Below are 21627 nucleotides of genomic sequence, written 5' to 3'. Positions count from 1 at the left end.
ATGGCATGTAAACTAACACCAGAAGAGAAAGGAACTGCTGCCTCAAAAATGATACCAGATTGGTTATTAATTTACAACCTAGTGGTATCAAACAGTAGTTTAGATAATGAATAAATCAAAACACTGCAGTTATAGGCCATAAACACCAACACAGACCACTGAAGTGAATTTCATAAAACATGAATTATTATTTTTCTAGTAATTCAACAATGAAAAACATTTCATGACATTGTTATATGCATTCGACAGGAAATAATGACTCCTAATTCAGTATTCATACCTCATAGACTAGGTATAGGACTGCAGTGTGGAGGAACCACACTGAGGTCATGAAGAGGGCAAAGAGAAAGTATCAGTGCATAGGAATGAATGAAGAAGACCCAGTGCTGGAACGATGTGGATGACCAGGCTGGTCAGTAAAAATGAAAATGTAAAGGGTGAAAAGAAGAGCAAAATAAATTATTTACAAACTTATCAAATTACTCCTAAAGGTTCTAGACTTAATTACACTGAAAAATTATGGTATTGTGTTGTCGTTTTCCGATAACATCATGGAAGAATAGTATCCTACTTCCTGATGTTCAAAGATAGAGTTGTATCTAAATTCAAGCACGGGTGACTGGATAGCTAATGTCTGGTGTAAGGCAGGGAAGCCAACACTGGTTTATGGTAACTTCAAGAAAACCAGTCATGAAGAAAAACACAAATAGGCTATTGTTAAGTGAACCAGTACACTTCTTGTTGGGCTGTGTTACAGTATCCATTCATCAGTTTTAGAAGTGTACTCCAATTGGGTCTGCCGACGTGGCCAGGGTTGAACCAAATGAAGAGCAGAGTAGAGGAAATGTCCACAGTTGGTAAACTTAATCACAATAGGCGGCCCACTGGTACCTCCCCTTGTATTGTCGCGTTTCGGCGGCAGGAATGGAAGTGGAGCCGCCTTCTTCAGGGCGTAATTAGAAGACCCATGGGGGTTATGAAATCCCTTTCTTCAATGCTGTCCTCCACTGCGGGGGCGATGCCTGAGCAGGCAAACTCAAATGACTATTAAAACAAAGCCCCCAGGAAACAATCTAGGCTAGTGTAGTACTGGCTGGCTATCATGAAGCCCAACCCAGTATGTGACTACACCGTGAGTTGGTAGGCTAGGTAGTCGCCCTCTGTGGTGCGATCCTTCCGTCTGCTGTGCTGGATCACCCGAGCTTTTTTTCGAGGCCCGTTCGGTTCCGTGACTGGAGTTTTTTTGGCGAATCATCAAAGTTCCACTGTATTTACACGGACGCGAAGGAAGGACAGGAAAACCACGATCCGGTCCTCAGTCCCGGAATCATAGTTGAATCCTAGCATTCACACGTGGAATGGGAATAGTAAAAGGGTATGGCATCTAGTCAGATCTTAAGCTGAATTTTTCTTCATTTTAATATACTGAACTCTACCTGTAGTCTGTTGCATTTCGTTTACATTCATGTAACTATTTTCTATGTATTGTGCAGTGCTCCAATGCATTTGAGCAGGGTTCGTACCTTATAAAAATGAAACAAATACAAATTTGTCAAAATGCAGCATATAGAATTGCAAAAATAACACATTTATTGGCCAAGATTTACAATAGCAATTGTTTTGTGGGGCTATGTCCTACTGCTATAATATTAGAATAAAAATATTACTTCACAAAACACCCAAAGATGCCAGTGCAGACCAACAGTGGAATAATATTGCACCAAAATACCTTAGTGAAATGACTAAGATGAGGCTTCTGTCAACAATAAAAAACATTGTTTTACTGGACAGACAGTTGGCAATTTTTGTTAAATAATTCTTACATTGTCATCCAGCTGAGCAGAGACACGACAGTGTTCTGGATCTATATCAACTTTTGACATTAAAGGAGGAACCTGAAAAGGTAGAAAAATGTAAAAACAATGAACATGTTTTGCAGAATTTAATAGGCAAACAAAATGTTGGTTCACATTGAACTGATAATATTAGGAAGAATATCACTGTACTAAGAGCGAACTTTGAATCAATAAAAAGGGTGGCAACATTTAGGTCTTGTATATTTGACAACAACTTTAAAAACAAATTTGCTGTGCACACCAATTACAAACAAAAAACAAATACATGTCAAATATTAATCAGCTTATATTGTTAGTGAGTAGTTTGTGTTTTAATATGAAAACAGCAGGCTAATTTGCTTTGAAGGTTGGCAAATGTTGAAAAGAAAAAATAACTTTAAGCATGTGTGACAGAAGGTAGCCTTCTCGGAGGACAGACATTCCGATTGCATCAGCTTTTTTCTTGCGAGTTGACCATGTGTAATATCTTCTGTGCACTTCAAAACGATAAAAGACTTTGACCCTGAAATCATTCAATATTAGTCCACAGATAAGCTCACCCTAAAATTACACCTTACAATATCCTCCAGATGCCTTATTTTCATCCCGATAGTTTGTGTTTGTTTATTAATCGATTTCTATTGACATTTCCAATAAGACTACAGTTCAAATACCAAAAATTGCAGGTTGATTCACACAAACATCAGATAATATTGTGCTCCACCTCAAAGGGTTATATCCTAGTTTTCCTTTGTTTGACTACACCTTGAACCCACGTTATTATTGCCAATCCATTTGACCTGAAATGTCAGCAAAATGCAGGTCCATTCAACTGTTCGTGGTGTTAATTTTTTTAAACATTTTTATTTTTTATTAGAACAATACAAGGTACATTACAAACCATGACGCCATGTCATCCCTGAGATCGCTCACCCCCCTCTCTTTTCCAGATATAAGAAAGTCTATGGGCCTCATTACACGCATGGCGCTAAGGGATTACCGGTAAGGGCACCGGTGCCGGTAATCCCTTAGCGCCATACTACGAGGTCCCTCAGCGGGTCCCGTCCTTAACATGTGGCCAGACCACACGTTAAGGAAGGGACTAGCTGAGGGACTTCAGGGCAAATAACATTACCGCTAATAGCGGTACTGTTATTTGTCCTTCCCCATTCCCATTGAGCCCTGTGGGGGCTCAAATGGGAATGGGGAAGGACCTTGGTGAATGGGGAATTACCGCCCCGCCAACCTTGGAATGGGGCGGTAATTCCCCAATTCACCAAGGCGGAATCGGTAAAATACTGGCAGCAACCATGGCGCTAATAGCGCCATGGTTACCGCCGTCCGTGTAATGAGGCCCTATGACATGCATGCATAGATGTTAGAGTTCGCAAACTGGAGCTGCTGAGCGGTAGATGAGTGCGACAAAGGTCCGTGATCGGGGAACTATGTAGTGTGGTTCATTCTGGTGTTTTTAAAAGATAGCTAATTTATGGCCCCCAAATGTCCTGTGGTCTAGTGTGGAGGGGCAAAGTTTTGATGAAGCTTGAATCTGTGTCATGGGAGAACGCTATGTCCTGTAACCATCTTTGTGCGGTAGGCGGTGGACCTCTCCCCCAAGCCATGGCAACACGGTGGCGCGCCAATAACAGCAGGAGGCCAGCTGGTCTCCTCCCTGAGGGTTGTAGGTTCCTGGTGCATCCCAGCATTGTTACTGTTTGGGCATTGGTCAAGCTGTTCGCCTATTATCTCTGAGGTTTTGTTCAGTACCTCTCCCCAGAAACGGTTGATTGCTGGGCACTCCCATGCCAGGTGCAGGAAGTCTGCTGAGGTCTTGCCACACCTCACACATGCTGCTGATTGAGTCGGGTGGTGCCTGTTTAATTTTGCACGAGTGTGGTACACCTGGTGGAACAAGTTGAAGTGTATGAGTTTGTATCTCGTATTTAAGGACACCTTTTGTGTCTGGCGGAGGACAAAGGCTTAGTCCTCTTCATCTATCGTGTCTGCAAGAGCTTTTTCCCACCTTTGTTTTGGGTCTGTTTGTTCTGTGGAGGTGGACAACAGATCTTTGTAGATATTGGACACTAGCTTGCCTGTTCCCTGTGCCTGGATCACTCCGTGTAAAAGTTGCCACATGGGCGGCTAAGCGGCGAATGAAGGGAATAAGGATTTGAGAGTGTGCCGGAGACAGTAGTAGACAAAAATCTCTAAGAGAGAGTCGGCCCCCTGTTCCCAAGCTTGTTGGACTGTCAGGAAGTTTCCCTCTATGAACCTGGCCGTTTAGCGGGACAATCATTAATTTGTCTGGCCACTGGGCCGTAAGTGGTATCCCCAGTATGAACCTGGCTTGGTGCAGGGGAAGAGAACCTGGTGGCGATATTGCTTTTCTGTATGATCTTCCATATCACGTACGTGGTGTGTACTACATTGAGGGTTTTTGGTGCTACCTGAAGTTCTCCTATGATGGCCGCGCATAGGAGATTGGAGGTTATGAGGGACCTTTCCATAATAGCCCAAACTGACACAAAAGGGGAATGGTATGCGCTATTATCCTTAGATGCCATCAAGGCATTTGATTCAATATATTGGGAGTGGTTGGTGGTGGTCCTTGAAAAACTTGGCTTTGGCCCGGGGTTCATTAGATGGATCAAAATTCTCTATAACAAACCGAGAGCACGGCTGAAATCTGGGAAACATGTGTCGGAGGCATGGGACATATGCAGGGGAACCAGGCAGGGCTGCCCACTCTCCCCCATGCTTTATATACTGGGATTGGAGCCCATTGCTTGTTACTTTAGGAAACAATTCTTTGATGCAGGAATACAGCTAGGAGGGGTGGACCACATCATCTCACTCTATGCAGACGATGTACTAAAATATGTCAGAAACCGGCATCTCAATGTACCGACAATGCTTGAAGTCCTCGACAGCTACGCTAGGGTCTCGGGCATACAATTCAGCAAGACAAAATCCTGTCTGTTCCCCCTAGCAGGTCTGAAAAGGCAGGAGTATAGAAGAACTCCCCTCGGTGGGCATACAATGGCAGACCACCTCATTCCGATACCTCGGGATTCAGATAATGCACACCCCGGAACTAATGCATGAACAAAACACAAGGGCAGCACTGCCTGCACTGCATAAATCGATGGGATTTTGGGCAAAATTACCCCTATCTAAGATGGGCAGAGCCTCAATAGTCAAAATGATTGTCCTCCCTAGATTCTTATACGGGTTTCAAAACGTACACTTCTACATCACAAAACCCTTCCTTCGACTACTTGAAACAATAATCTGAGAATTTGTATGGGGAAAGGGCAGACTTAGGGTGGCACTACCCACATTAGTCTTACCGTACAAACAGGGTGGAATCCACTACCAAATATTAGAAATATTATTTGGCCGCCCAACTGAGCTTTGTAACTAAGTGGTTAGCAGACGAGACCACATCTGAGAAATCCCTGCTACAAACTATGATCTCCCCGATACAGCTGAAGGAACTTATTTGGGTGTCCCAAACCCTGCTGAGAAATGCACCTTTCTTAGCTACCCTGGGAAGGAAAATATGGCACAGGACTAATATGCTCATGCACTTAAAACATCCATACTCCCCAGAAGTGCCAATAATCTCGGATCTAGGTAAAACTGACACTGACCTGAAAAACATCAGGCTCTGGGAAAGAAAAAGGGGTCTACACCTGGGGTGACCTATATGCCGAAGGAACCTTCCGGGGGTTCGCATCGCTACATGCAGAGGATATCCACACCTGTCAATAATTGTGGTATCAAAGGATTCTCAAAACGGCACGAACAAAATGGGAAACCTGGCCGGAGGAACCAGACACAGTCCCCCTCACGACATTGCTACATAACTTGGGGGAGGGATGGAAACCAGTGTCCCAAATATATAGCGACCTAAGCGCCACTCCCAACCCCCATAGCGCTGAACTAAAAAATAAATGGGAGGCAGACATGGGACGGGAGATGACAGACAAAGAATGGGACAGAGCACTAACATTTCCCAAAGAAGTATCTAGAAACCATAGATTCCGACTGATACAGCTGAATGTATTATACCGCACTTACCTAACCCCAAGTAAAATGGTGAAATTCAGCAAATCTACACAACCCAACTGTATCTGGTGCGGGGCGGATGAGGCAAACCTAATCCACATGCTATGGGAATGTAACAAGACACAGACTCTCTGGGCAGGAATAAAGCAGGCATGCGAGGAAGCGGGCATGACCAGGTACGAGTGGACCAAAGCCGAATGTCTTCTGGGAACCTATCCCAGACTAGTGAAACTCAAACATCTAGTAAAACTGATGGACACGTGTATACTAGCTAAAAGAACTATCGCAATGTCTTGGAAAAAGCCAGCAGCGCCGAAATACAAGGTATGGCACAAAGAGCTTGAAAAGTGGGCGAGTGCTGAAACAAGGCCCTGGGAAGACAGTGTAGCTAGATCCACCGAAGACTCAAGTATGGCACTAGAAGCATGGAAAGACATTATAAGGAAATTGTTTCATCCCTCAGATGATAAACCCCCATGAACAAGCTAACCCAGAAGACTCAGAGTTATACTGATAGCAAGGACACTTGGTGCGAGCCAGGCATAAACCCAGATGACCCTCAAGCAGCCCTACTGCCCTCCCGCCCCCCCCACTACCTGGGTACCCCCCCTGGCTGGAAGCTTGTTAATCACTTTGCAAGGACAAAATAAGGAGACAGTTAACGTTAATGTTGTTTGAAATGTTTCTGTTTAACCAGTTACTGTATAATAACAGAAAAAGCTGTTAGCTTGGCAATTAGAGGCACACTCATATGATGATCGATATTGTAAATGTGCCTAAATGCCAATAAACAAATTCAAAAATAAATGAGGGACCTTTCGATCTGGACGTGTGGGCGGATTGACTGGGTGGTGTACCAGTGGCCCAGGAATTGCACCTGTGCCGCCCAGAAGTAGCGTTCACAATCGGAAAGTGATAAGCCTCCTTTTGCTATTGGTTGTACGAGGGTCGCGTGTGCTACTCTTGCTGATTCGCCTGTCCATATCAGAGGATGAGGCCGCGCAGATGTCGGAAGAAACCCCGTTAGGGAGAATTCTCATAAATGTGCTAATTTCCCTTAACTTTTGAGACCCTCAGCAACTTTGCTGGATTTCAAGGACTTTCATTTTTACCTGGAAAGAGTGTGAGCCTTTTCCCCCACTCTTACATGTATTTTGATGTTTGTTTTACTTTTGTGTTCTCTGGATATGGAGTTTTAGACAACTCCATAGGCGGCATCTTTTTCTGGTATGTCACACAGCACCCTCAGTGCAGTGGCACAGGGATGTCTTTTAGAATTCCCAAGGTTTAAATCCCTCTTCTGGGACAGACTACTGTCTTCCAGTGAATTTAAAGTTAAATTGACTTTGCTAGTCTTTTTAAATGACTAGACCCAGCACACACTGGCTTACAGCAGAGTGCTGGAGGGAATACCTAGTGTTCCGTATGCCTAGAAAACTCATGTAGTCCTCAAAAGCTACCCTTTCCTCTCAGAATGGCTAGTGGCAGTGGTATTACCATGATTTGCCCGACCGCGACCCATTTAAGCGCTCCGGTAGCTGAAATCCACCGGAGCCATGTTTTTCAAGAGTTGAAGGAAGACGACTGCTGCAACGCCTGGACTGTTGGTTTGCCCTGCTGCAGGTCCAAATTGCCTGAAACTCCCTCGACAGAGAAGCCCTTGAAGGGCGACTTCTTCCCTTGAGCTCGTGGGAACAACCAACTCGCAAGCCAAGGAAACCATCTCCATACTGGTTGAATTTTCTTCAGAGTGCTGCTGAAAGCTGGATAGCCAGTGAGAAGGATACCAGATTGTGGACTAGGCACTCACACCTTAAACCAACGTTTTGCCAAGCTTGTGGATCCTTCCCCGTGCAGTGCAGGAACCTCCCGATGTCCTCTCTCTTGTCCCCATGACTGAGGCTCAGGAACAGCGAGATCTGCAGGAACTGCCAGAAACAACTGCCTCAGCTACAACTTTTCTACATTCAAAAGGTACTGTGCAAATGCGTTAGAGAAATCCTCTTTGCTGCGGTGAAAGTTTGTGAAACTTTCCCAACTTGAGTCTTGCTCGCTCCTAAACCGACTATAACTCTTTTTCGTGCGAATACTTCTAAGAACATTGGCAAAGACTTAACCGTTTACTACCAGAACTGTGCTAGCCTATCCAAGACACTGATCCATTGAATTTGGCCCAGGCCTATTGAATTGAACTGCCTCTTGTAGTGAACTGAAACTATTTGCCCTGCCTATGAAAGTAACTGTCTTTGATTCTTATAACCTTTGTCTTTCTACCCCTTTTGAAAGTTACTGAAGTGCCGTTTTGCTCCCACTTCAGGGGAGCCCAACTTTCTCAGAAACTTATTGGTTTAGTACTGTAGTATATTATAGTGTGATAATGAGCTGCTTATTACTAGTGGAATGTTTTCTAACTAAATGTGTAAATAAATTAATATTGTTTTACCAAGAAACCTTGAGTGTTTGTTTGAACCACTGTGATTGCAAGTCCTATGTAACACCTTGTACTGCTCACATCCCTCTTGAGGTAAGCCTGGCTGCTCAGCCCTGCTACCATAAACCTGTGTAGTACAGATTTATACCAAAGGTGAGATTGTGCTTACACGTGTAGTCTTAATTGTGTGTAGTGTTCCCAAAGGGTACTGCATGTAATTCTGCCTAACACCTGTGTTAGTAAAAGTAGCATGTTTACGAACAGATAGAATGGTTTAGGCAGTATGACCATTTTAACTATTGACATAGTGTAAGTGGGAGGTGTCTCCACCTTGATATTTTATCGCCGAGTGTCCCCATGACCTGCCCGTAGTTGTCTCTGAATAGGTCGTCATATTTCCTAGACATTTTTATTCCCAGCTATCCCACGCCTAAGGATTCCCATCTGAACTCTAAGTCGTCGTTGAATTGTCAGTTACCTGGGTTAATGGGAACACCACCGATTTGTTGTGATACATTTTGAAACCCGAGAAGGATCCGCACTCAGAACCTCTCTCATTATTGGGTTTAGGTTTGTTGCTGGGTCGCAGACAGAGGACAACGTCATCCGGATATAGGGACAGGATCAGCTTGTGGGGCCCTATAGTTAGTCCTCTATCCAAGAATTTGGTTCTAAGGCTTGCGGCCAACGGCTCCATTGCTAGTGCAAACAGTAGGGCTGACAAGGGGCAATTGCCTGGTTCCTCTTTTTAGTTCTATGGGTTCCGACCTTGTTTTACTCAGTGTGATGTTGATTGTGGGGGTTGTGTAGAGAAGTGAGACTAGTCTTAGGAGGTAGTGCCCTAGGACAAGCTTCTTTAGCACTGCAGAGAGGTATGGCCAATCCACTGAGTCGAAGGCCTTCTCTGCATCGAGAAGGACCGCTACCGCTTGTGTTGAGGGGTCTAGTGCTTCAATGATTCCAAAAAGTCTGTGGATGCCGAATGTCGTGTTCCGGCCTGGGATGAAGTCGGCCTGGTCGGCAAGTACCAGACCTGGCATTAATGGGAATAGGCGGTTAGTTAGGAGTTTAGCGAGTATTTTGTTGTCTACGTTAATAGGTGATATTGGCCTGTATGAGGCGCACTCCTCTGGGGGTTTCCCTGCCTTGTGAAGGAGGATGAGGTTAGCTTTGCGTAGCGTTGTGGGTAAAGGCCCTTTCGCGAGGGCTTCCTCGTATACCGATAGTAGGATTGGTGCGAGGGTTGAGGCATATGATTTATAGAACTCTCCCGTCAGGCCGTTGGGGCCTGGTGCTTTGGTTCCAGGAAGTTCTTTAATAACTTTCATGATCTCTTCGACAATGATTGGTCTATTTAGGAACTCTCTCAATTCTCCCTCCACCCAATATAATTCTATATCGTCCAAGTACGCCCAAGGGCTTCTGGGTCATTCAGAGTCTTGGAGCTATAAAGGTCGAGGTAGAAGGCATGAAATGCTGCTACTATTTCCCTTTCGGTGTGGACTAAGTTCCCTTGTGGATCACGGACAAAGGCCACCTGTGGGGGTCACCTATCTGCCACTAACTTTCTAGCTAGGAGAGCTCCTGGTTTTTGGCCCTCACCATACTGCCGAATCTGGTGGCCGCGTGTTAGGAACCGACTCTCGCGGTCTGCATTAACCCTGAACTTATCCAGCTCTTCTCTAATAAGAGCAAATGTGTGGGGGGTCGGTTAGTGCGGTATAGTTTTGTTCGAGTTCCTTTAGCCGGGTTTCATTTCCCACCAATTCCCTTCTAGTCTTCAGTATCCAGTTTTTTGCATGGCCACACATATACCCCTGACAAAGCATTTCAACGTTTCCCAAAGGGTTCCGCTCGATGCGACGGACTCCCGATTAATATTGAGAAAAGGTATCAATCTCATTCAGGAGTTCCTGGGCAAACACTGGGTCTTGGAGGGCCCTAGGTTTGAATCTCCAGGTGGGGCTTGTCTTTTGGTTGTCCGCCAGGATGCACTCTAAGGTTACAGGGGAGTGATCGGACAGCGTCCTAGGAAGGATCGGGTATTCCCTCCATTGAAGATCACCTGTTCGGGACACTAGTAGATGGTCTAAGCGCGAGCTGGTCCCATGGACCCAGGAGTGAAAAGTGTATTTGTGGGACTCTTTATGGGAAAGTCTCCATACGTCTATCAGATCGTAGGTCTCGCAGATTTCCCGGACTTGGAGGCTTGTTTTGGTGGTTGTATTAGTGGGTGCATGTGACTTATCCGAGGTGGGGTCTAGGGTCCTGTTCAGGTCGCCCCTCGCATATGATTGTGGCTGTGTCTACTTCTGCTAGGTGCGTCATCACCCAGTCGAATGTGTTAGTTCCATCTATGTTTGGGCCGTATGAGTTTATCAGGGCGACTTCAGCGCCCTCTAGTACCCCGTGGATCAGTAGTGTCCTGCCTTTGCTGTCACGCGCCTTCGACAGCAATCTGAATTTCACTTTCCTGCTGATCAGTTTAGCTATCCCTCTGGCGTAAGATGAGAAGGAGGAATACCACCTATGGCATCCCATTGAGGAGGCCCACCGATTATCAGAGGGTGGCAGTAGATGGGTTTCTTGTAAGAACGCAACCTCTATGTTATGTCGCTTAAGGTAGTGAAGTATCTTTCTTGTTTTGGCTGGGTCGTTCCCTCCACGGATATTCCATGTTACCAACTTCAATGGGCTGGGGTCGCTATATGTGTACTCAGAGTGTGCTGCACAGACTTAAGAATTGTGTAATAAATGTGAGCATGATCCTTTTGAATAATGAGAGTTACTGGGGGGTTTGGTCGATGGTGGACGAGACCACGGTTGGCGTCTTCCCTTGAACTGTGTAAAACTCCCTTCCCTAACCTTCCCTCACGGGCAACCCCAACTTGCCCGTCAAATGCCCCCCTCTGTGAACCAGAAATTCAAACAGTGCTGCGCTCGGGGCGCTAGTGCCCAACCAAGCGCACGACTCCTAACATGACAATATGTTTAGTTGCACCCGCGGACATACAGGTAGTTTTTAGTCCGGTAATCAAATGTGGGAATAGGCTGGTGGCCCTTCATTTTCATTTGGACGGCCATCGTATTTATCGTGGAAGCTGCGCTGCTGAATTGCGTCGGTACTCCATATACCGTGGGTTTTCAGGTCGGGTCTCTTCTGAGTCGGTCGGCGCCGTCCGGTCTTGGATTGTTGCGCGAGGGCGGACAGCCCATGTCGTCCAGGTAACTGCTGACTGCTTCTGGCGAATTGAATAATTGAGTTTTACCTGCATGTTGAATACATTGTTTTGCAGGAAAGAGCATGGGATATTGAATTTGATTGTCTCTGAGGCGTCTCCTTACACCAGCGAAGGATCTGTGGGACGATTGGACAGCCTGCGAGAAGTCAGGGTACATCCGAATCCTGTCACTGTCGTACTGCAACTCTCCTTTCTCCCTGGCCAGTCGTAGGATCGTGTCGCGATCTTTATAGTTTACCCCGTAGCCGCGCGGTGATGGGGCACGGGGGCGCTCCCGGGGCCGGCCGTGCCACGGGTATCCGGTGGGTCCTCTCGACCACAAAGAACTGTGAGAAAGCAGTCTCTCCCAACAGCCCTCTGCAAACTGACTCAACAAAGTCTTCCATCTTCTGCAGAGTTTGTGTTTCTCTCACTCCTACCAGCCTTATGTTGTTGCAACGATTTCTCCCTTTTAGGTCTTAATTTTTGGCTATCACAGCCTTCATCTGGTTTTCTAGTGTAATCACACTGCCTGTGAGTGAAACGCTTCCATCCTCGTCCAGTTTTGAGTCGAGGTTGCCAATTCCAGCTTTAAGATCCAGGAGAATTTCGTAAATGTGTCTGGGTTCTGAGTGACAGCGTCGTCCGTTTCCATCATTGTCTCAGGGGGTGGGCAGGGGGGGGGGTCTGTGTGTTGTCTGCGATGCAGGCGTTTTGCTGGCGGAGCTGGATTGGAAGTTCAGTTTCCTCTGTGTCTTGTCAGACCTCCCCATGTGTAGGGTCTGTTATTGGTAGGAGTAGGTTGTCCTGGTTAGGAGAAGTGGTGCTTTATTGTGACTGGGGGCAGTCCCGATCCTGTTCCAGGCCTGGTGCCCTGGACGTTTGGGGGAGGCAGCCTGCACCCTTGGTATATCCATTCATGTGGAGCCAACGCACGCCTCCACGGTATGTGGATGGTGGTGGCATATGGTCCGGTGGGGCTTCACTGGTCAGGCTATTCTTGGAGTGACTATGGCCCAGAGAGTGGGGAGTGTTGTAGCCTCTTGTCGGCAGTGTAGGTTCCAGTGGTTTTACCCTTTGTTCACTTTGCGCATGGGAGCTGGTGGTTGCAGTTCCTTCGGCATCTGGTACTCCAGTAGATGGTCTGGTCCCGCCGAGCGGTCCCGAGCAGGGTTTGGTATGCCCGAGGAGGCTCAGGTAAACCTCATTTCCGGGACACTGTGAAAAGGTTCAAAAGGAGGACTCATCAAGTTTGACAGAACGACACTAAGCTCCCATGCGAGGGCTGGAGCCTTCACAGGAGGGAACGCTCTGAACAGACCTTTCAGGAATTCTTAAACAAGTCTGAGACAACAAAGAAAGCCTGCCAGGCGTCCAAGTGTATCGGGAGATAGCTGCCAGGTGTACCTTGATGGACACGTGAGCAAGACCTGCCTTTAATAGGGAGAGCAGGTATGGCAGCCTTTGAGGAGCTTTTATGTGAAGGGGAGAGAAGACCTGCAAAGTACACCACACAGAGAAACGTTTCCATTTGTGCTTATAGCACGCAAGTGTAGACGGTGCCCTAGCTTTGGCCAGAATATCTTTACATTCTGCGAGAAAGGAGTAATGGCCAAACGCTAGGTATGCAGAAGCCAAGCTGCTAGGTTCAAGGACGCTGGGTTGAGGTGGACGACAGACTCACTCTCTCCTCCCCTGGAGAGCAGGTCTGGAAGTGGGGGCAGATTGATGCAAGGAGCCATATATAGGTGGAGGTCTGAGTACCAGATCTGCCTGGGCCATGCTGGAGCAATGAGTATCTACTTGCAATGGGTCTGTGAGTGCCCTCATCACTTGCGAAATTGGAGGGAACGCGCAGACAATCGTCCCTCCCAGGGTAACGAGAAGGCATCCCCTACACTTCTTGGTTGCGGGTACCGGCTGGCAAACTTGGGGCACTTTGCGTTCACTGCCGTGCGAATAGTTCAATTTGAGGGCAACTCCACCTGGAGAAGAGAAGAATTTAAGTCAGATGAAGCTCCCACTCGTGGCAGGATTGTACTTCCCTGATGAGTGAATCTACAGTAGTATTGTAAATGCCTGCCAGAGGGAATGGAATGAGAAACATTTTCTGATCTATTACCCATGTCCATATCGCTTGAGCTTCTTTGGATAGAATGGGAGGAGTGGGTTCCCCCCTAGATTTCCTGATGTAGAACAGGGTGGTTGTGTTGTCTGAAGATGCGGACCACCTTGCCTTGGAGTTGATGCATGAATGATCTGAGAGCCAAGAACACCACTCTCAGCTCCAAGACGTTGATGTGTAACTTCTTCTCCTCTGGTTGCCATCAGGCTATGGTGTGAAATTGACCTGTGTTGGCTCCCCACCCTTCCAGAGAGGCATCAGTAGTGACTGTGGCCCGATGCGATAGAAGGTGAAAAGGAGAGCCTTGAGTGAGATGCTGACTAGTGGACGCCCACTGAGGCGTCTTCATGAACACTGGAATGAGGGTGATCTTGTTCCAGGAGCCTGATATTTGTTCCCACCTGGCATCTAGAAACTGTTGGTGAGGTCTCATGTTTAACCTGCAATGAGAGACGAAAGTGACGCATGAACACTTTGCTAGCAGAGATTTGATGTAGAGGACGTTTGTCACTCGAAGAGTTGAGCACTGCTGCACTTTGCTTAAGATTGTCTTGACGCTCTCTTCTGAGGGAGAAGCCAGACACGTAAGTGTGTTGAGACATGAACTTAGAAAGAGAGCGTGTTGCGATGGCACCACACATGATTTCGGAAAGTTGATCGAGAATCCCAGCGAAGTTAGGAACCTGTTGTTTCATTGGTGTGCTGCAAGGCCAGTGGACAAGAGCAGTCACGGATCAGTCAGTCGTCCAGGTAGGGATAGACTTGTATCCCTCAATACCGTAGATGGGCTGCCACTGGAGCCAGGCACTTTGTGAAGACCCTCAGAGCTGACTTGAGGTTGAAGGGAAGAGCCTTGAATTGGTAATGACTGCTGATTACGACAAATCGGATGCATCATCAGTGCCTGCAATGAATGGGGATGTGGAAGTAGGCATCCTATAGGTCTAGGGAGGCCAGGAAGTCTCTGCTCCAGTTCGAGCATGTGCTGCAATGTGACCACCCAGAACTTTTTGGACTTGAGAAATAGGTTGAGTTGTCTCAGGTCGAGATGGGCCTCCAACCACCCGACTTGTTTTTCACTAGGAAGTATCTGAAGCACTGTCTCTGTTGCCCCTTTTTGTAACAGTGCCTGAAACTCTTGCAAGAGTAGAGGTAGGTGCTGCGCCTTTCTTATGATGGGAGGAATGGAGGGGCTTTTGTCCAGGAACCTGACTGTGTGACCCTGCTGGAAAATGCTGACCACCCACTTGTCGGTGGAGATGTTGTGCCACTTGTTGACAAACTCTGATAGTCAGCCGCCTACTGTGGTGCTGAAGTGGGGGAATGGACCCTGCACCTGATCAGGCTTGTTTGGGGGTTTGCGTCCTGGAGCATGTTCCATATCGATGCTGTGTTCCCCCTCTGTAGGACTGTGAACATCCTCCGTACACCTCTTGCGTGCTGAAGCGCAAAGGTTGGCGATATGCTGGCCTGTACTCATTCGTGGACCTGGAGAAACGGCCCTTGGATGAACGAAAGGACTGCTTTCGTTGCAGAAGAGTAACCAGCGAGTGTGCCGTATCTGTGTCTGCCTTTATGGACTGCAATGTCTCATCTACAGCCTTGCCGAAACAGTCTATGCCTTCAAAAGGCATATCAATAAAATGTGATTGAACCTCAGGGTGAAAGTTAATGGTCTTCAACCAGCCTTGCCTGCAGAGCACTGTCCCGTTGCCCATTTGACAGAAGCCTAAATCTGCAATGTTCAGAGGCAACCTCACCTTCTTGAAATAATGCGAACACCTGGTTCTTCTTGATCTCCGGGAGGAAGTCTAAGATGGGTCCCAGCTTATATCACAGCTCTCTTGCGTATCTGGAGAGAATAACTAAAGCGTTAGCCGCTTTAATGGTGGCAACAGCGGTGGTGGTAACTATGCCTTTCCCAAACACGTCCAACTTATTAACCTCTTGGTCTGGTGGAACAAAGCATGGGGAGGATGGGTTAGTGGACCTTTTCCTCGCTGCAGCAGAAACCCCAGTGCCAGGTGAAGTGTGGGAACAAAGACTTCTTTCTGTACTTCTTCTCTAAGCAAGAGATGGACAACCGATTTCCTAGAGGACTGCTCTTCTTTGGAAAAGGAAGCCCCTCCCTTATCGTCTCTTCAGAAACAAGAATGAATAATTCTGCTGCACGGGTCAACAGTGAATGAAATTAGCCTATTTCCTTGTCCACACTTGCACCCCAGGGGAAGGAGGCAATGACGACAGAGCTGAAGATGGGCAGGACGAGGGCGGCTGCAGCGGTAGAGCAACTCTGGAGACAGTTATCGTCTGTTAGGTAAGATTTTCAAATGAATGATCTATCTTCCTAACCTGTGTCAACCCCAGGACTTTTTGCTTTGACTAGGTAGACAAGTTACTCTCTTACCTGGTAACGTTCTTTCGATGGGATGGTCAGACGACGTATTCCATATCTATGGCATACAATCACCACAGCTGTGCTGCTTCGGAAAAGCTTCGGCCTCTGCGTCCTGCGTCGATGACGTCGATACGCCGCCCTCGCAGACCTCCTCTGACGGCCGACGTCACCGGATGTTATAAGTAGGACGCACGGTGTCCGGTCAAATGGTCGAAAATAAATGGTCGAATGACCATTTGATCGAATCAAAATGGTCAAAAAAAAGGTCGAATTTTTTTTATTTATGTATATATATTTTTTAAGTCTTGGTTGCTTAAAAAATATTTTTAATAAAGAAAAAGAGGGGTTGGGGGGGGAACCCCTCCATAAAATAAAAAAAAAAATTCGACCTTTTTTTTCAACCATTTTACTTCGATCAAATGGTCATTCGACCAAATGACTGGTAACCGGACGCACGACGCCCGTAGCCTCAGTTGTAGTTTTTTCCCAGAACGTGTGGCATCAGTCTTCTCCCAGTCTGACACACAAAGCCGTGTGGAAACGTAAGCTGCAATCGCATAAGAAATTCTGTAGCGGGGAAGGCAGGGAGGGAGTGATATGGAATACGTCGTCAGACCATCCCATCGAAAGAAAGTTACCAGGTAAGAGAGTAACTTGTTATTCGAGGGGATTGGGTCCTCCGACGTATTCCATATCTATGACAGACTCCCAAAGCAGTACCAATGCAAGGGGTGGGAAAAGAATTTAGAAAACAGAAATTTAGAATGTCCAATCAAATTGCGGGGTAAAGGACCGCCTTGCCAAAGGCCAGATCCTTCCCATGGATGGAATCGAGGGAGTAGTTGTTAGGGAGAATTCTCTTATAAAGCTAATTTCCCAAACCTAGCGAGTGCCCCAGCAGCTTTGCTGGATTTTTTTTTTTTCCTCCTGCTAAGAGTGAGACTCTTTTCCTCCCACTCTTAGGCACGATTTGAGTGTCTTTGACTCTGTGTGTGTTTATGGGCTATGGGGTTTTTCTTTCTACTCCATAGGGTATCATCTATTTTACTATGTGTGTGTTACACAGCACCCTCAGTGCAGTAACACAGGGGTGTCATAGTGACCCCCAAACATAGACTCCATACCCTGGGACTGACTACTGTCTCCCAGGGCATGTAAAGTCACCATTGACTTTACTAGTCCTAAATTGTGAACATAACCAGTACAAACCATCATATTGTGGAAGTACTGGAAGGGGTTAATTATATTGCCCCTGGGTCGGTTTTCAAGAGGGCACTGTCCAGTCCCCCCTTGTCGAGTTTCTGGCTGGTGGCTGTGGTTACCACGCTAAATATTCCACTGGAATATTCGCCATGGGATTTTCCCATTGATTTTAAACGCACCACTTTTTGGTGCAATGTTAAAGATTGTTAGGGAGAATTCTCTGTTTAGGCTGAATTTCCTAACCTAGTGAGTCCCCCAGCAGCTTTGCTGGATTTTTGGGGTTTATTTTTTTCTCCTGCCAAGAGTGAGACTCTTTTACCCTCACTCTTGGGCATGCTTTGAGTGTGTTTCTTTGAATCTAGATGTGTTTAATGGGCTATGGGGTCTTTTACTCCATAGGGCTTCATGTGTTTTTGTGATGTGTGTTACACAGCACCCTCAGTGCAGTGACACAGGGGTGTCATAGTGACCCCCCAGTATAGACTCCATACCCTGGGACTGACTACTGTCTACCAGGGCATGTAAAGTCACCATTGACTTTACTAGTCTTAAATTCTGAACAGAACCAGTACAAACCATCATATTGTGGACGTACTGGCTGGGGCAATTCAATTGCCCCGGGGTCTGTTAGTCGAGGGGGCACGTCTCTGTCCCCCCTGATCGAGTATCGAGTTTTGGCTGGTGGCAGTGGATACTACTTTTTATATTCGACCACAAATATTTTCCTATGGGATTTCCCATTGTTTTAGGCTACTATCTTTATTTAATTATTTACGGTAGCCTCGAACATACCGCCGGTTTATTTATTTAATATTAATTCTCCGGTTGGTATTTTTTGCCAAAACTTGATTCTAAAATGGCGTTTGTGTTCTCTTCTGTGACTCCAACCCAAGTCGAGCCCTTTGTTCCACTTTTTGGCGGGCTTCTCCACAGAAGCCCTCCAAAGTGGTGCCACTCTGTCTGGGGTACTTAGGAGGTGTGGAGGGGGATTTAGGCACCCGGGACTGAGTTGCCTAGGCAACTCAAGTCGCACTCCGTCCTGATTAGCCCAAGTGGTGAGCCGGCCGGCTCACCACTTAGCATGTTTGAGTGACAGCTAGGCTGAGTGAATGGGGGTTTTCTGCATAAAAGCAGGGCTTTGGGGACTGGAACTTCAGAAGTCGCCACAGGCCCTAAGAATCCGACGAGGGAGAAGCTGAGCTGACCTGCCACGACACCACCACCGGTGGAGCCCTGCTGGACGGTCTCACCACTTTTCCCAACGACAGAGGAGATCTCCCGCCGGAGAGTCTTCTTCCTTTGACTGGTGGGCCCGACGTACCTCGTGGCCGCCTTGCCTGTGCCAAGCACCCCGGCAACCGGGACACCACGTTTAACCACGACCACGAAACAAAGGTACCACCTTTAACCGGAAAACTCCGCGGCTGGTATCTTCCCTGCTAGTGCAACGACCTTCATCTTTCCTCCAAGTCGAGATCGTCTCTTCCCCTGGACGACGACGCGACTTGCACCCACTGCCAGGAACAACTGCCACCGCTGGAGGATCCTTCCCACCTAAGGTACCGTGTCCCGCCTGGCTTCCCTTGCTACCGACTCTACGGGGTAGATTTAGCCCCCGGCTTTCGAACCTGGGTTAGCCTGGGACACCCTGGCTAAACTTTCCTAAGCCTCTCTAAACTCTTTTTGGAACTCTCTGCAAGACTTTCTAAGCCTAGTGTAACTGTGTGATCTTGGGCGCATTTGTGCTCTGCTCTCTCTAAGAGTGGGCCCAGCCTTTGGACTTTGGCTCACCAATGACTTTTGCTCTTCTGCCTTGCTAACAGTGTTCCTGAACCTTAGAGTGGTATATCTTTCCATATTCTGTCTTTTTCCCTCCCTTTCTAACAAATTTATTGGAGTGATATCTAGTTAAGCGCTCACCTCTGTATGAAAATAAGTGGTGTTTTACTGTGACTTGTCTGATAAGGAAAAAGGGGTGTATATATTATAATAGTAACTGTGTTTAGAATATTTTACAATAAGGGTGCTGGAGTGTTCAAACAGTGTGTTTTTAAATAAATAATTATATACTTTGATACCAAAGCTCTGGTCAGTGTTTGTATGTATTATTGTGCCTGAGTGCCTATTGTGTATACTTTGCATACTGCCTAACTCTTCTTGAGGGAAGTCTGACTGCTCAGCCACAGCTAACAGGTAAATCTGGGTGGTACAGACTGCTACCAAGTGGGTTTACTGCCAACACCTGTAGTCTTAAATCTTTTGCAGTGTTCCCTAAGGGAACTGCACAGGTTTCTGCCTAACAAAGATACTGCCGGTTTATTTATTTAATATTAAATTCACGGTTGGGTCTTTTTGCCAGAACTCTTTTCTAAAGTGGCGTTCGTGTCCGTCTCTGTAACTCTGACCAAGGTCGAGCCCTTTGTTCCACTTTTTGGTGGGCTTCTCCACAGAAGCCCTCCAAATGGTGCCACTCTGTCTGGGTTCCACAGGAGGGGTGGAGGGGGGAATTGGCAATTGGCACCCTGGACTGCGTTGCCTCTGCAACCCAAGTCACACTCTACTCTGATTGGCCCAGTGGTGAGCCGCCCGGCTCACCACTTAGCATGTGTGATTGACAGCTAGGCTGATGAATTGGGGTTTTCTGCATAAAAGCAGGGCCTTTGGGACTGGAACTTCAGAAGTCGCCACAGGACCTAAGAATCCAAAGAGGGAAGAAGCTGAGCCATCTGCAATGACGACACCACCGATGAAGCCCTACTGCAACTACCTCACCACTTTCCCGACGACAACCGAAGATCTTCCGCTGGACGATTCTTCTTCATCTAAGGTGGTGGGACCAACCAGTTCGCCCTTTTCGCCTTCCAAAGACGTCTCTTGGTCGAATCGCCCATGCCAAGCACCCCGGCGGCCGGATAGCCAAGCTTAAAAAGGAATAAAAGGACCTTAAAAAGCGAATTAAAGGACAGCTCCTTTTATTGACGAACTCCGCAGCTGGTTTCATCCCTGTGCAGTGCAACGACTCCACGTTTCCTCCTCTACGAGATCCTCTCTTCCCCTGGTCGAAACAACGAACTGCAACCACTGCCAGGAACAACTGCCACCGCTGGAGCTTCCTCTCTGTTTAAGGTACTGTGTCCGTACTGTGTCCTGCCTGGCCTCCCTTTCTGCGGTTTACCCAAGGTGACCCTCGAATCCTTGGCTTGCCAACTGGGTTGGCCCCAGACCTTCTAACTTTACCTTCTTGAATCGCCTCAACCCCTTTTGAACATTCTGCAAAGACGTTTAGTGCATTTTTAAACCGTGTGATCCTGGGCACATTTCGCTTTGCTCCCTTTTAAGTGGGCCTGGCCTATGAACTTTGGCTCTACAGTCTATACTGCCTTTATTCCCTTGCTGAGAACTCCTAAAAGGGTTGGGACCTGTTTTATTTCTATGCTCTGCCTTTTTCTCTCCCTTTAACTGAACTATAGGAGTGCCATCAGGTTATGTGCTCACGACTGTTTAACAAATCATGGTGTTCTAATTCTGACTCTGACTTGTCTAATAGTTATTAAGGGAGGTGTGTATACTTTACCTGACTGTGGTTTTAACTTGCTTTTGATTTGGAGTGCTAGTATATTGCCTAAAGTGTGTTTCAAATAAACAAGTATATACTTTTTATACAAAGCTCTGGTCAATGTTTGTTTGCTCTACTGTGTTTTTAGCCCTATTGTGTATGCTCTATATACTGCCCTACTCTTCTTGAGAGAAATCTGACTGCTCAGCCACAGCTACCAGGTAAATCTGGCTGGTGCAGACTGCTACCAATTGGGTTTACTGCTTACTCCTGTAGTCTTAATCTTTTTGCAGTCTTCCCCCAAGGGAACTGCACAGGATTCTGCCTAACAGTAGTGACGTACAAAAGTATGTAGCGAAGCCGAGGTGGCTGCTGTAACGCTCACCTGATTCCCACGGAGGCGCAGGTCTGGCTTCGAGTGCTGATGCTTCTTCAATGGTGAAGCGCAGGACTCTGAAGATGGACAGGAAGGGCCCTCTACTCTGGCTTCTCCGGCTCGCAGGAATATTCCCCTGTGCGTGAAAAGGGAGTATTACCTACTGACTGAGTTATGCTCAAGCCTCACACTCTCTTCCAACCCTCCACGATACCCTTCCACGATTCCCCGTGAAGTCTCACCTTAGGGTCAGGAAGGATGAGCTCTCCATCCTGCTTCTGATGCAGGGGCGCGTTGAAACCCAGTTGCTTCACTGGATTGAGGATTGATGAGAGTTCAGGTAAGCTTGACTATTCAGGTAAGGCTCTGTAAAAGTTCTGTTGCAAGTTCAAAAGTCCAAGCTTAATAATA

The 21627-nt window shown here is 46.9% G+C and overlaps 1 protein-coding gene across 4 annotated transcripts in view; it reads right to left on the bottom strand.

Moving 5' to 3' along the window:
• Positions 1–21627, bottom strand: part of SNX13 (sorting nexin 13) — a 2094218-nt gene that overhangs the window by 305544 nt on the left and 1767047 nt on the right. For all 4 annotated transcript variants that reach the window (XM_069648499.1, XM_069648500.1, XM_069648501.1 and 1 more), the window contains one exon: positions 1824–1895. In XM_069648499.1, the coding sequence (XP_069504600.1) occupies positions 1824–1895 (72 nt within the window). The remainder of the gene's footprint in view (positions 1–1823; positions 1896–21627) is intronic.

The sequence above is a fragment of the Ambystoma mexicanum genome, chromosome 2q, assembly GCF_040938575.1.
Source record: "Ambystoma mexicanum isolate Mex_15411 chromosome 2q, UKY_AmexF1_1, whole genome shotgun sequence".
NCBI classification, from domain to species: Eukaryota; Metazoa; Chordata; class Amphibia; order Caudata; family Ambystomatidae; genus Ambystoma; species Ambystoma mexicanum.
The sequence above is the reverse complement of the archived record's forward strand: the minus strand, read 5'-3'. Positions and strand labels throughout refer to the sequence as shown.